Genomic DNA, 14,688 nt, shown 5'->3' with positions numbered 1-14,688 from the left:
ATGTTATATCGGAACATACAGTATACAGTCGAGTGACCCGCTCTGGGTGCAGCGAGGCGTTTTTACAATTTCGACCGCTATATTTTTACCAGTTCGTTTTGAGTAAATGCCTTTGAGAATACACGAATAGCTCAGCGCATATACAGGTGTAACGGTCGCCCTTTTTGCTAAATATTCGAGGATTCAAACCCAAAGAATACACGACTTTAATTCAAATAATATTGCTTTTTAAAATTTATTTCACTTCTAGAGCATAAGTAGCATGTGGTTTATAGAAGAATAACCCGCTTGGTATTAGAGGTTTTAGATTTGTGGAAATCGTATTGCTTTCATATTGCAGAAATTTGAGTCCCATGCCTCAAGGTGCTGCGTATAAACGGTATGGGAATCTTAGAACTGAATTAATTATTCTTAAATTTTAAAGTTTTCACTAATTGCTAACAGCTACAAAATTACATTTTCATTTTACTTATTTAAAGGAATTAAACCTGGATATCACGTAAGTAATCGTCTATATAAACAAAAAAAAAATAGATTATACATATAAATTAAAGATTATTATGAATTGACATTCTTAGTTTTTAAATAAAATAAATAATAGTTTTCATTTACTAAATCACAGTTCAATGTTCTACGCAAGTAGGTAGGTTTTTTTATACTTTAAAAAATAAATAAATCAGTTTGACCTTTTTAGGTTAAATACTGTATCTGTTTCATGATCATTTATCAATCTAATAGGCAAGTAGGTGATCAGCCTCCTGACACATGCCGTCGACTTGGGTCTGAGGCAAGCCTGTTTCAAATCGATGTTTTCTTTACCGTTCGAGCGAATGTTAAATTCGCACATCGAAAGAAAGTCTATCCGCTATAAGAAAGTATATAGCCGGGAATCAAACCTACGACCTCATGGATGAGAGTCGCACGCTGGAGCCACTAGGCCAACACTGCTCTTCATTACATTTTGCCAGGCGTTAATGTATGTCGGAATCTTATTTTTTTTATGCAAGTATTATTTACGCACACGTGCTAATTACTAAAAATGAGAACACCTTAAGAAGATTCATGCGTGGTCAAAAGCCGAAAGCATTTACATTTTTCCGGCGTCGGGATGTGACGACCCCATCGCCCACTGGTGAAATAACCTGTAAAAGAGGTTATTTCACCAGTGCAATCAGTCAACCCCCATCCTAGTGGGAGTGCCATGCTGCTGCTTTAGGGCTTCAGCCAAATGGGCAGGCACGACCGGGGCAGTACCACTGTCTCACAGAAAACCGGCGTGAAGTGATGCAATAAGTTCATCTTATTGTACTCGCGTTTCGTGCGGTGAGTGAGACTCCCGGAGCTCATCAATCCCCCCCCCCCCCATAAGTATGAAGATGCAGTTCAAACAGAGATTACCCCAGGGGGGTACCACACGTTTACGCTGTGGAGAATCCCCTTCTGGGCGTCCATCATCGGAACAATTGGTATTCGATGGTGGATGCACAGGCTGCCCTTCGTATTCTGGGGGGGGCAAAAACTGCTCTAAAAACTTATGCATTAATAGGTTTCGATCTCGGGGCAAACGGAAGCATTTACCTAAGGCAACCCCTTCCACGCTCACGGTGGACTTTACAAATGTTAGGGGGCTAAAAACTAACCTAAACGCGGTTCACTTTTACTTAGAAACTGCGAAGCCGGCCTTATTCTTCCTTACTGAGACTCAGATATCCTCCCCGGCTGATACTTCTTACCTCTCCTACCCGGGGTATAAATTGGAACATTCATTTGTGCCGCGGGCGGGAGTTTGCGTGTACGTCAGGGAGGATATCTGTTCTCGTCGCCTCGGGACGCTTGAAGGAAGGGACCTATCTAACCTCTGGCTGCGCGTAGACTGCGATGACCATCCGCGATTCTATGCGTGTCTGTATAGGTCCCATAGCGGAAATGACGAAACTAACCGACTCATCGAGCACATTCAAATGGCTACAGATTCCCTGCTCGAAAGGGTTCCTACCGCTGAAATCGTGATACTTGGCGATTTTAACGCCCACCATGCCGATTGGCTTGGCTCTGATACCACCGATCACGCGGGAAGATCCTTTCACGACTTTGCTTTAGCCTACGACCTGACACAAATGGTCCCTGCGATTACGCGAATACCAGATGTGGATGGTCATAAACCCTCTTTGTTGGATCTTCTGCTGACTTCACATCCGGAGAACTATCAAGTCTCTGTTGACCCGCCATTGGGTTCATCAGATCATTGTGTGGTCCGGAGTATTGTGCCTTCTACGCGCCCTTCACGGCCCCGCTTTTTGGGTTGTCGCCGTATTTGGCACTACAAGTCAGCAGATTGGGACGGGATGCGGTCTTTCTTTGCGTCCTACCCTTGGGGGCCTATGTGCTTTTCGTCGGAAGCTCCAGATTCCGTCGCTGCCTCTGTCGCCGAAGTGGTTCTGCAGGGCATGGAACTCTTTATTCCATTTTCTGCGGTGCCGATCGGTGGCAAGTCTCAGCCCTGGTTTAAACGTTCTTGCAAGGCGGCCTCGTGTCGAAAGCGAGAATGCTTTAAGGCATGGGCGGAAGCGGCGAAATCTCGTGATGCCAATACCAGCGAACTTAAAAAAGCATATAACTCAGCCTCCAGGTCCTTCAAACGGGAAATCACTAAGGCAAAGTCAGAGCACATTGCCAGATTTGGCGAGAGATTGGCCCAACTCCCTTCAGGGACTCGAGCCTTCTGGTCTCTCGCCAAAGCTGTCCAAGGGAATTTTTGTCAGCCCGCTATTCCACCACTGCACAGGGAGGATGACTCGCTGGCCCACACTGCGAAGGAGAAGGCCGACCTTTTAGGCTGTCTCTTCGCGTCCAACTCGACTTTGGATGACCGAGGAAGATCACCACCGACCATTTCGCGGTGTGATTCATCGATGCCGGAAATCACATTCCGGCAACGTGCTGTCCGCAGAGCACTATCTTCCTTGGACATTCATAAGTCGAGCGGGCCGGATGGTATCCCCCCAATTGTGCTGCGTACTTGTGCTCCTGAGTTGGCTCCGGTCTTAACGCGCCTTTTCCGGTACCTGTACTCGCTTGGCACTGTCCCGAAGTGCTGGAAAACCGCTTCGATACATCCGATCCCTAAAAAAGGCGATCGCTCTGATCCGTCCAACTATCGCCCAATAGCCATAACCTCCTTGTTCTCCAAAATAATGGAATCCATTGTTAACTGCCAGCTCTTGAGGTATCTAGAGGGCCACCAGCTGATTAGCGATTATCAGTACGGCTTTCGTCGTGGTCGTTCGGCTGGTGACCTTCTTGTATACCTTACACATAGATGGGCAGAGGCAATTGAGTCCAAGGGGGAGGCGCTGGCGGTTAGTTTGGACATAGCGAAAGCCTTCGATCGGGTGTGGCACAGAGCACTACTCTCGAAGCTTCCAGCCTATGGGCTACCCGAGAAATTATGCGATTGGATCTCCAGCTTTCTGGCCGATCGGAGCATCAAGGTCGTCATCGACGGAGCATGCTCCGACCTTAAACCCGTGAACGCGGGGGTCCCACAAGGCTGTGTTCTATCCCCGACCCTGTTTCTTCTGCATATCAATGATATGTTGCAACTTAGCAACATTCATTGCTATGCGGATGACAGCACTGGGGATACTTTTTACACTGGCCGGGCAGGTATTTCTCGGGCAGTTGTCGATGAGTACCGGAACAAACTTGTGTCTGAAGTCGAAAATCTTCTACGTGGAGTCTCAGACTGGGGCAGACTAAACCTAGTCCAATTTAACCCCAAGAAGACACAAGTTTGCGCGTTTTCCGCTAAAAAAACACCCTTTGTCGCTACTCCTCTTTTCGAAAACACTCTTCTTAAAGCCACAGCCAGCATTGGAATACTTGGCGTTGACATATCGAACGACGTTCAGTTTCGCGGTCACTTGGAGGGAAAGGCTAAATTAGCCTCCAAAAAGCTTGGTGTGCTCAGCAAGGCGAGACGGTACTTCACTCCGGGCCACCGCATGCAACTATATAAAGCGCAAATTCGGCCCCACATGGAGTACTGCTCTCACCTCTGGGCGGGGGCTCCCCAGTACCAGCTCCTTCCACTTGACCGTATTCAACGCAGAGCGGTTCGAATCGTCGATGACCAATCCCTTTCCGAGCGGCTTGATCCTTTGGCGTTGCGTAGAGATGTGGGGTCTCTCTGCATCTTCTACCGCATTTACCATGGAGAGTGTTCAGAGGAGTTGTTCGGATTAATACCTGCAGCTGAGTTTCGTCATCGGACGTCGAGGCAGAGTACGAAATTCCACCCGTATCACCTCGACGTCCGCCGTTCCACAACTGAGCGTTTTTCAAGGCAGTTTTTGCCGCGCACCACCACTTTGTGGAACCAGCTGCCCATTGAGGTATTTCCGAACCAATTCGACTTAGGGTCCTTCAAGAAAAGAGCGTACCGATTCCTGAAAGGCCGGCAACGCACTCGCGAGCCCTCTGGCATTGAGAGTGTCCATGGGCGGCGGTATCACTTAACATCAGGTGAGCCTCCTGCCCGTTTGCCCCCTGTTTTATAAAAAAAAAAAAAAAAAAAAAAAAAAAACATAAAGCTTCTAAACGATGGAGCACATTTATCAGAGTCATATCCATTATTCAACGATACAGCACTTACCACGTGAGTCTGGCGTGTGCCCAAAGATAATACGCGGTTTAACGAAATTTGCTATCATATTTCTAGTCGAGATTTTTCGCGAGAGCGCCGTTTTCGTGAAATTTGCCCCGCCATTTCTGTCGTTAATAAAAAGTCTGGCTCAAGATGTAAATACTAACATTTAGTGAATGTAATGTATGTGAGAAATTAACGAGGTAAGTTACGGTTTACCGATTAAGTAGGTTTGCAAACGTTTATGCCATGGATATTATTTCTAGGAAACATTTTTTTAGTTCAATAAAAATAACTATCTACATTCTACAATAATAATAAGTGTGGGTTACTCGATAGACGTAAAATACGGCACAGAGCGCCCCACGCTTTTTCACAATAATACCAGTATTTTTTGTTCATTACCATTTTCAGCCTAAATTAGGAATTATTTTTCACTTTTTAGTTTGATGTGCTTTAAAAGCGTGTTTTTAAGTTTTTTAAACTATTATTAATTTATTAGTTAATTTTTTTTTTTTCGGATTTTTGCATTGTCATCGATCTTTGACAGGTGCGCAAAGTTTGAATTAAATCTGTCCGTTAAAAGTGGGTCAAAATCGAGTCCGAAGGAGTCGGTTACATACATACATACATACAGGTGAAGCTAATATAAAGCGTGTAAAAAATTGGGGTTGATCGTAGAAGGTAGATGAAAATTAAGGGTTGTATGTATTTTTATATGCTGTATCATTAAAAATTTCTTGGGATGGACACCCCTTATCACTTAGGAGTTTGAAAGATAGATAGTAGCCGATTCTTAGACTTATTGAATATGCATAAAAAAATTCATAAAAATCGGTCGAGCCGTTTCGGACGAGTATGAGAACGACCATTGTGACACGACAATTTTATATATTAGATTAAAACGTTTATATATAAATATATACAACTTAAAAAGTTTAATTAAATTTTACAAATGTAAAAATAAAACTAATATTGAATAAAATAATCCTATTCAAACATTAGTTCTCACGAGTAAAGGCGTCCTGCAGATCACTATCTTTGTATATCTTCGCCAAGTGTATCTAAAATTCTCCCCGCATTTTTAATTCCAACTGACCACCTCTCAGGAGCACTAGAAAATACAATTTCAGTATGAAATGATTACGAGTTTCTACTAATACTTTATAAATCATAAAAAACCATTCGTGCGAATAAACAGCATTCACGTGTCAAATCTAAACCCATATATTAGACCACGCAGACGCGACAGTCCGTGAACTAACATTTTATTGTGACTCCACTCATTGCTTGGAAAACATTTTTATGTTCCGAAGTAAGCGAAGCGAACATTTGACAAAGCCATCGATGTAACACATGAGGTGTTATCACAAATGTTTTATTTTTCACTTGGTTTATTTTAATACTAGATGGAAATAAACGAGTAGGTATCGTATGTAATAAACAGCGCGTCAAACGATACAAAACTGTACTTCAGCCCAGCCCTGCGATTCTGTAACTCACTTTTCGAACTCACACAGCGGTTTTCGCATCGGCGGTCGCTCTGAAATCAGTCGTGAAGCAGTTATTTTATGATTTGGCATTCTGATAAACAATAAACTACAAGCTTCCACCTTTTAAGAATGCCAAATCATAAAATGACTGCTTCACGACTGATTTCAGAGCGACCGCCGCTGCGAAAACCGCTGTGTCAGTTCGAAAAGTGAGTTACAGAATCGCAGGGCTGGTTGCTTTCGTTTCTTTGATCACTATCATTTCACAGACCTTCTGTACCATGTGTTCATTTGAGTTTTAAGCCGAACGGACGACCTCAGTCAAAGCACTCTTGTACTGCTGACACTGCGCTTTGAGTGTTTATAAAAATCGGTAATACCATTATATTAAGAAATCACTTATATATACAATTGGCGCTACATCCTTTTAGGTCTAGGACTTAAGAAATATTCAGGTTTTAAAGTCTAATCAGTTTTGAGATATGGATGGGAGACGTGTACTGCAGGTACCTACTAGGTACATGATATGGGTAAATATATCTATTTGGACTAGGTTTTATGTTTCTTACTAACATTTTTTGTAAGACATTACTTGATTTACTTGCTACTTAACATAGTTTATATATTTAACTAGCTGAGCCGGCAAACGTTTTGCCATGTATATTTATTTTTTGCCATATATATTATTTCAAGGAAACATTATTTTAGTTAAATAAAATAACTATCAATAATAAAAAATAGGGGTTGATCGTAGAGGAGTGAAAATTAGGGGTTGTATGTATTTTTATATGTTGTATCATAAAAAAAAATTAAACAAAAAATAAAAATATTTTTTTTGGGGTGGACACCCCTTATCACTTATTAGGGGGTTAAAAGATTGTAGCCGATTCTTAGACTTACTGAATATGCATAAAAAATTTCCTAAGAATCGGTCGAGCCGTTTCGGAGGAGTATGGGAACGAACATTGTGACACGAGAATTTTATGTATTAGATTATAGGTACCTTAGTGTAAAGACAATTCATTAAAAAAACGTTGCGTCTTTTCTTTTTTTATGTGACATGAGGCACCTTACCCCCATAGACACAAAACCGACAGGCTTTCAAATGCGGCGCCATCATTGCGAGTAATAAAAAAAGTGTCAATCGATTTACAAAGCTTTAAGATTTTATGATTTAAACCGAAAGGTTTGTTCGGAATACAAAATAGCCAACAGCAGTTATCAGAATAATCCGTTGGCCTTTTCTAAGCTGACCCTAACGTATCGGCGACATTTAATCGTGACATTGTTTGCGAACCCTTCATTAGATTCTCGAGATAGTAGCCCTTTAAAAACCGACATTTACGCATACGAAAGCATCGGTTAATTAAATAACAGATATACTATACAAGTAAAGATTAACCTAATAAAAATAGTTCATATTCACAAAAATATAAGTTATAATAAATAACTAGCGAACCCGAGAGACGTTGTTGTGTATACGTCGAACAAAATTAATTTAATTGTAAATCTAATCTATTTTCGAATCCATTTAAATACACAAAAAATAAATCATCAAAATCTGTCGTAGGAGTTTCATTACAAACGCGCCCACTGAAGAATTATATTTATTATATATTACATATATATATATATATATATTTCGAAATATATATATATATATATATATATATATATATATATATATATACTAGCAGACCTGCCTAGCGTTGCTGTGGTTTTTGTTAGATTACATAGTAGTAACGAAACGGTAGGAGAACACCAGTCATGGCGATCATCATGCATTTTTGGTGGTTATCCCATTAAATTGTAGCTTATCTGAAACGTTGGAACTTTCAACACAACAACATTTTGAAATAAAATAATATTGCGGGTGTAAATTGAGATGTAAGCTATTCTATCTTTTAAGTTAGATCAAACTGCACACGGTGTGCAAATTAGATTGAAATCGGTTCAGTAGTTTAGGAGTCCATAGCGGACAAATAACGTGACGCGTAATTTATTTATATTAAGATAAGGATAAAGATATAAAATATTCTGTTTTGACTTACATTCTTTACGCGGTTTATTTTCACTTCTAAAACCCCTTTTTTAGTATAAACTAAAACGAAATAACTAAATTGTTGTTGAAGGTTAAAATACTTCAACACAGACTACAGTTTCCATATTTAATAATTCACATATTCCATTATAATCCAGGTAAGATTTCTGGTGCATTTTCAAAAATATTTTCCTATATATACACCCTAAATCTATCTGCTAGTTTTTTTCGTAGTCATACAATGAATCTATTTACAACCTACGCAGAACAAGTCCGGATACAAAGAGACAACCACTTAGGTCTACTATAGATGTGTAGAAGGCTAATACATTGGATCTCAGCCAATACAACGTATTTCTCTAATTGACATGTCACGATGCCTTCAACTGAATAACATCTCTACAAAACGTTCATCATACATCTCGTAGTATGAAATAAATCCACCCATTCATTAGGTTAAGAGGATTAGACATAGACTCAATGTGTATACGTAGTAATTTGCGGTGTGACCGTGTATCTAGATTTTATTATATGTACTTATAATCAACATATGTTTTCTATCCGAGTTTACTATTGCAATAAATGTATACAATTTACTTGGAAATGCTTTATAATTCTCATCCTGAAATCTGATACGATGAATTAGTGAATTAGTGTTAGTCTAAACAGTGGAAAGAGGTAAGTGAAAACAGTACACGAACAGAGTGTCTTCCTTTTAATAAAGACAGTAAGGTATTGGATGTTAAAACCTTAGGTATTAGTCTTAAGTTAGGCTAGATCCTAATCTTCCATCATGTCTTAGTTAAGGCACATGTTTTAAAAAAACATATTAAATTTCACACTTCTAAATATATTTCAATCTTCCTGTTAATACAGGTGGCTTTCGTAATTAGAAAATGTCTTTCTTTAGTGTATTTTTAACCCCTACGCAAAAGGGATACGCCCTTAGTTTGCTGTCTCTGTATCTTTGCCATCGAAGCTCTAAAATAAATGCACCGATTATGATGCACTTTTTTGTTACGGTTCTTTGCTAGAATCCACGTTTTGTTAGCGACAGAAATAGTACACGTGTTTGACCTAAAATTTGGAACGACCGAGTATGTTGATATCTCTGAGCTACTCTGGAGCTCAAAGGATATCGGGGAGTGCTCAAAAGCTTTTGTTTTTATAAAATCAGTTAGTTGTACAAATATTTTCTTATAACAAAAAACAGATCTAGATAGGCATGTAGCCATAAAAATAGTTATACCGGAAATCAAAGTCATGTCTGTCGAGTTTTTAAGCCTTTCGCTAAAAGGTACCTTAAAACTTGGTAACAAAAAATAATTATTAGCTGAAATATATCGAGTAGCTAGGCCATAAGCAAATTCAACTTTTGACATACTGTCCATACTTGCAAAAGCTTTCAAGACGAAATCAAAAGACGTTTTAAAAACCCCAATGTAAAGGTAATTTTTCATCAAGCACTCAAGCTAATGGAACGCGAAGAAAGCCAACATCGCTCTCACCTTTATAGCGATTTACCGACATTTTCACATCACGAGTACCCTCAATTATGCACTTGCCTAAGAGTGCTCATGTCTAAGACGAAGGAACTAGAGCCTTTGTAAGTGAAATTGCACTTTAACCAACAAGAACTTCGATTCGCGGGAATCTGCTTTATGTTACTCGATACCTCGACGCTGGAACAGATTTCTAACCAGGTGTTAGAAGAACTTCATGAGATCAGAATTCGAAAATAGAATCCTGAAGAAATCATACGTATTGTAATTATACCTGGGTTAAAGCGATAAACGTAGAAATATCTGTCGCAACATATAAGAGGGTAGGCCACCGCCAGAACCGCAGCATAGCAAAGACCCGTAGGCTGGAATGGAGACATCGCCAGGGCAAAAGACCGTGCGGCCCGGTCGCCAACCGACTGGGACGATATCGTCAAGGAGGTTGGCTCCCAGTGGATACATAGAGGCCAGTGCAGGGTGTACTGGAGTAAAATGAACGTTCCTACGTTCATAAATGGACCGAATAAAGAGGCTGATGATGATGATGAAAGGCGATAAATTTGAAAACTACGGAACGGAATTTTTTTTTCGCGCATTTTGTTAGTTTCGACCAGTATCACTGAGCTACTCCGATGAGCTCAAAGAATATCAGGGGTTGCTCATAAAATCATTATTATTTTATAAAGATATTTGTACAAATAATTTTGTTATTACGTGATGAAAGGACAAACAGTCAATTGAACTCATTTTAGAATTATGAACGTCCGCTGACCTGGATATTAGAATTAGGAGTGTAAATTGTGTTTCGGGGTGATAGGTTATTTTAAATAAACATATTTTGTATCATATATATATATAGTTATGGCAATACGCTAGGTGGTAGAATTTTATTTTGCGAAGTGAAAATCATTTCTAAATTATAACTTTTAAACACAACATACACATCTCAATATATTGAAAATAAAAAAATAAATCAGTGGCGCTACAACCTTTTTAGGTCTGGGCCTCAGGTTTCTGTATCAGTTTTATGATTATTTGTCAATCTAATATGCACACGCCGACTTTTTGGGTTTAAGGTTCCTCACGAGGTTTCCTTCACCGTTTGAGCAAATGTTAAATGCGCACATAGAAAGAAAGTCCATTGATTGGTGCATAACCGGGATCGAACCTTCGACCGTAGGTATGAGAGTCGCACGCTGAAGCCACTAGGCCAACAATGCTCCTCTTTATATACTGACACTTCATTTCATAATAGAGCCTCATATGGCTATGTTACTAACAAGCGATCTCTTTTAAGTAATCTATTGTATTTTTTTAATTAATTCAATATCAATTGGCAGTATATAACCCTTTATGTAATTAGCGTAATTATTATATAAATCCAGTATAAATCTACATATAACGTATCTTGCATAACATTATCTTACTCAAGTGCTATAGTAACATTCTCATATCTTAGTCTTAATTATTATGCAGTGGGGTTTGAGCTCGTCAAGTTTCACTAAGTTGATAAGTGGATGACTACTGAGTTAACTAACGTAAAGGAATCTCACAATGTAGTTTGTTCAAAGACTTTATAGCTCTATTTTCTTTGTAAAGTGACGTGGGGATATGTTACATTGCATAATGTAATTCTTAATTTAAATTTTTTGCAATTGTTTACGCCCAGTAGAAAGAGTTGTGTCCAATACTGATACTGTAATACTTTTTTATGAAAACAAAGGAATACAGGAATGATGTGATATGGTAGAATTTTTAACATGTTGATCAAGGCGGACGACCGTTAAGTGAGCTTCAGTTAAACCATTGCAAGCAAATTTTTGCTGACACTGCAATGATAACTGTTATTAACGCGACGTTCTTCAATATAAACTTGGCTAAAATTCTTAGGCAAATATTTATAGAATTGTGAAATTTACACTAACTGTTATTTTCAATTAATAAAAGGTTTTAATTCGGACAAATTCCTTACAAATAATATAATATATGTATTTAAAAAAATCTAACTTCAATAAGAAGATCATGAATTAAACGTTAAACGTGAATTAAATACGTTTAATACGCATACACCTCTATTTGTATGATGTGTTTATCGATTGAGTAGATATTATTTTTTGCCTAAAACACGACTTTTAAATTGCAGATCGAAATATATTAATTCAAACCTGTGAAACAACAATGAACGTTAAAAGAATGGTATAACTCTATGTTACATTCACTGCCAGTTCTCAAACCAAGGACGTAGAAAGGATAAGAAGAACCTATAAGAACCGCCAGTTCTTTTAATCGCCAATAGTTTTTTTACGTCAGAAGTTGACAGCAAAATAGAAGAGCGCACTAACATAGTAGTGAGATCAAAACGCAAGCAAATCCCTTTGCTATAAAATGTGGACAGCCAAAAGGCATAAAATAGGCACGGGCTAGTAAAACAGATAGGTATAGTAACAGAGGTATTTTATATGTGACGTTCTATCCGGCTTAGCAGCTGAATTTTTTTATTTTTGAAAATATATACTATGTTAGTCATGTAACATTCCTATAGGAAAATAATTTCAAATACATCTACAAAATACAAATATTTCCTCTTTATAAGTATAAAAACGATCCAATATAAAAATACCATCCAATTTTACAAAAAACGTCAGTAATATATTCCCCATCTCCCGTATTTTGCATATAACCGAATTCCGATATCATAACTTTTATACGAGATTTTTGCCAACCGATAACGCGAACAATCTTGTTTTGCCAAACTTTGAAACGTTTCTATATTTCATGTGCTCACAAACGAGTTCCGCAAAGATTTTATATTTCTGCTAGTTTTTTTACATGTTGGTACAACTGTTTAGATTTTTTTTTATTAAATTCTATTATCTGTAAGAAACGTATAAAATACTATTTATTAAACTCAAAAACAATATTTATTTATATCGACTTTAATGTTTTTTCATATATCAAATTAATTTAAATAATTTTATTAAACTTTTTACATAACAATTCTAATTTAAAAAATACCAGCTATTTTCGACAATATTGTTGTGTAACATAAAACCCTTAACAAAGGGATGGTTAAAATGGCATCGAACCGTTTAAAATAAAACGTTAAATCCGGAAAAAGGAAACGGTTGGAGCTACCGAACCATAACCAAAACCATTAACTTCCTTTGACCCTCAAACTTACCGTTAAAAAACGCGAACAGCCACAAAAATATCGCAGAAATATGCGTAAGAGCATACTTTGATTCCTTATGGCGAACCATTTCAAAACCATCGAACCACCATAACACTGAAATCACTCGTCAATATGACGTAACTAAGTTGGTGCACTGCTACAGGAACAACTATTCACGTCGACGCGCGGCGTAAGACTGAAGTTAAGAGCTCCGAAGGGTTGCGGGGGCAGGGTTGTTTTGTATCTCGCATTTCCGAGCTAATGTTTCCCTCCGACCACGTGTCGCTAGTCAATTTTCGTCCCAATAAACGTTACTGTTTTTATGGCAGTCGTTAACTACATTATTAGTTTGTATTTGATGTCGATTGGTGCTACTTTAGTGCGTAATTACAAGTGCCTTTTTAATTTTAATGGTTCGTAGTTAAAGGGTGGTTTGTTTTAATGTTCCATTTATAAGCTTTTAGAGTTTGGATTTTATTTGTATTTATGTTGGCAACGTTTTTATTCTTTTATTTCACATTGCGCACTCATGCATTTGTTCACGGGCGTTTTGTTTCTCCTTATTTGATAAACGGTAGTAAACGTTTTTCAATTTTATTATTTAAATGCTAATAATTTAATAATAACCAATAATGGTCTTAAAACGTTTTTTAATCACCTCCTAACATTTAAATATTTAATTCGTATATGTCCTAGTTAGTACAAAATCAAAATACGATTAACATACGGCGCTGTAAGTAATTAAGAGTCTTTATGGGTCTTTTCGTTGATAATTTTTTATAGTCAAGTAGTTGATCAACGTTCTGCCTCAATCACGTCTTGTTTTTGTGTAGGCTCATTCATGTATTTAAATGATGTGCGGATAAAGTTACAATGTCGCTCCAAGTTTAAGTGTAAGCACTAACCGGTATTGTCGTAATCTTTACGAGAAAATTACACTTCGACCGAACTTGAATACTGTGTAGCCATGATAGAGAAAATAAATTCCTTTGTTTTTTTTAACAAGTTGCAAACGGGTGGGTGGCTCACCTTATGATAAGTCAGCCATGGATACTTTCAATGCCAGGGCGAGTGCGTTGGCGGGCTTTTAGGAATTAGTTGAATTGGCTCGGAGATACTTCAGTGGGCAGATACTTTTAGCTACTTTTAGCTAGCAATTTGTTACTTTTTCATGAATATAAAAGCATAAATAAAAAATGTGTGCGTGTACTAGGTGTACACATGTAAGAAGTGAAACTTCTTTATGACCTTATTTTTCGAAGTACTAAGATTATTACAGAATTTCATTAATTGTAATAGAATTATTAGTATTACTATCATTGTTATCGTTATTATATATTTTTGTTACTAATGGCTTCGAATCTCTTCGGATCAACCGTGCTAGAAACAAGAAAAAGATGGCGCGTAACCGAAAAATGTGACAAATGTGTGTAAATTTTTTTCCAACGCCGATAAAAAAGTTTCACTTCAAAAGATGGCGCGTAACGGAAAAATGTGACGCGTAACGAAAAAATGTTACACAAATTTTTTTTCCAACCCCGATAAAGATGTTTCACTTCAATAAATATACATAAATACAATATTTGTACAAAATGATGATTTTAGTTGAATTACTTATTATAAAAACAAAAATAAGTTTTTCCGAAAAGTAAACTATCTAGTATTGTCTTTTATCGGATTTTTTACCGGATTGTCGCCGTTGTCACCGTACCACGCACGCTGTAAAGCACGCGAAACGTCGGTTTAATTTAAAATTATGTAAAATAATTTGAAATACATGACTTCAATCCGGTAAAAAATAGTTTTCTTTAAGTTAACTATCTGTCACTGTTAAT

At 37.9% G+C, this 14,688-nt stretch overlaps 1 protein-coding gene across 1 annotated transcript in view; it reads right to left on the bottom strand.

The window, feature by feature from the left end:
* Positions 1–13,059, bottom strand: part of LOC125057864 — a 75,532-nt gene extending 62,473 nt beyond the window's left edge. The window contains exon 1 of the mRNA XM_047661787.1: positions 12,863–13,059. Within this exon, the coding sequence (XP_047517743.1) occupies positions 12,863–12,941 (79 nt within the window). The 5' untranslated portion in view covers positions 12,942–13,059. The remainder of the gene's footprint in view (positions 1–12,862) is intronic.
* Positions 13,060–14,688: the final 1,629 nt, after the last annotated feature.

The sequence above is a fragment of the Pieris napi genome, chromosome 17 (assembly GCF_905475465.1).
Source record: "Pieris napi chromosome 17, ilPieNapi1.2, whole genome shotgun sequence".
Taxonomy (NCBI): Eukaryota; Metazoa; Arthropoda; class Insecta; order Lepidoptera; family Pieridae; genus Pieris; species Pieris napi.
The sequence above is the reverse complement of the archived record's forward strand: the minus strand, read 5'-3'. Positions and strand labels throughout refer to the sequence as shown.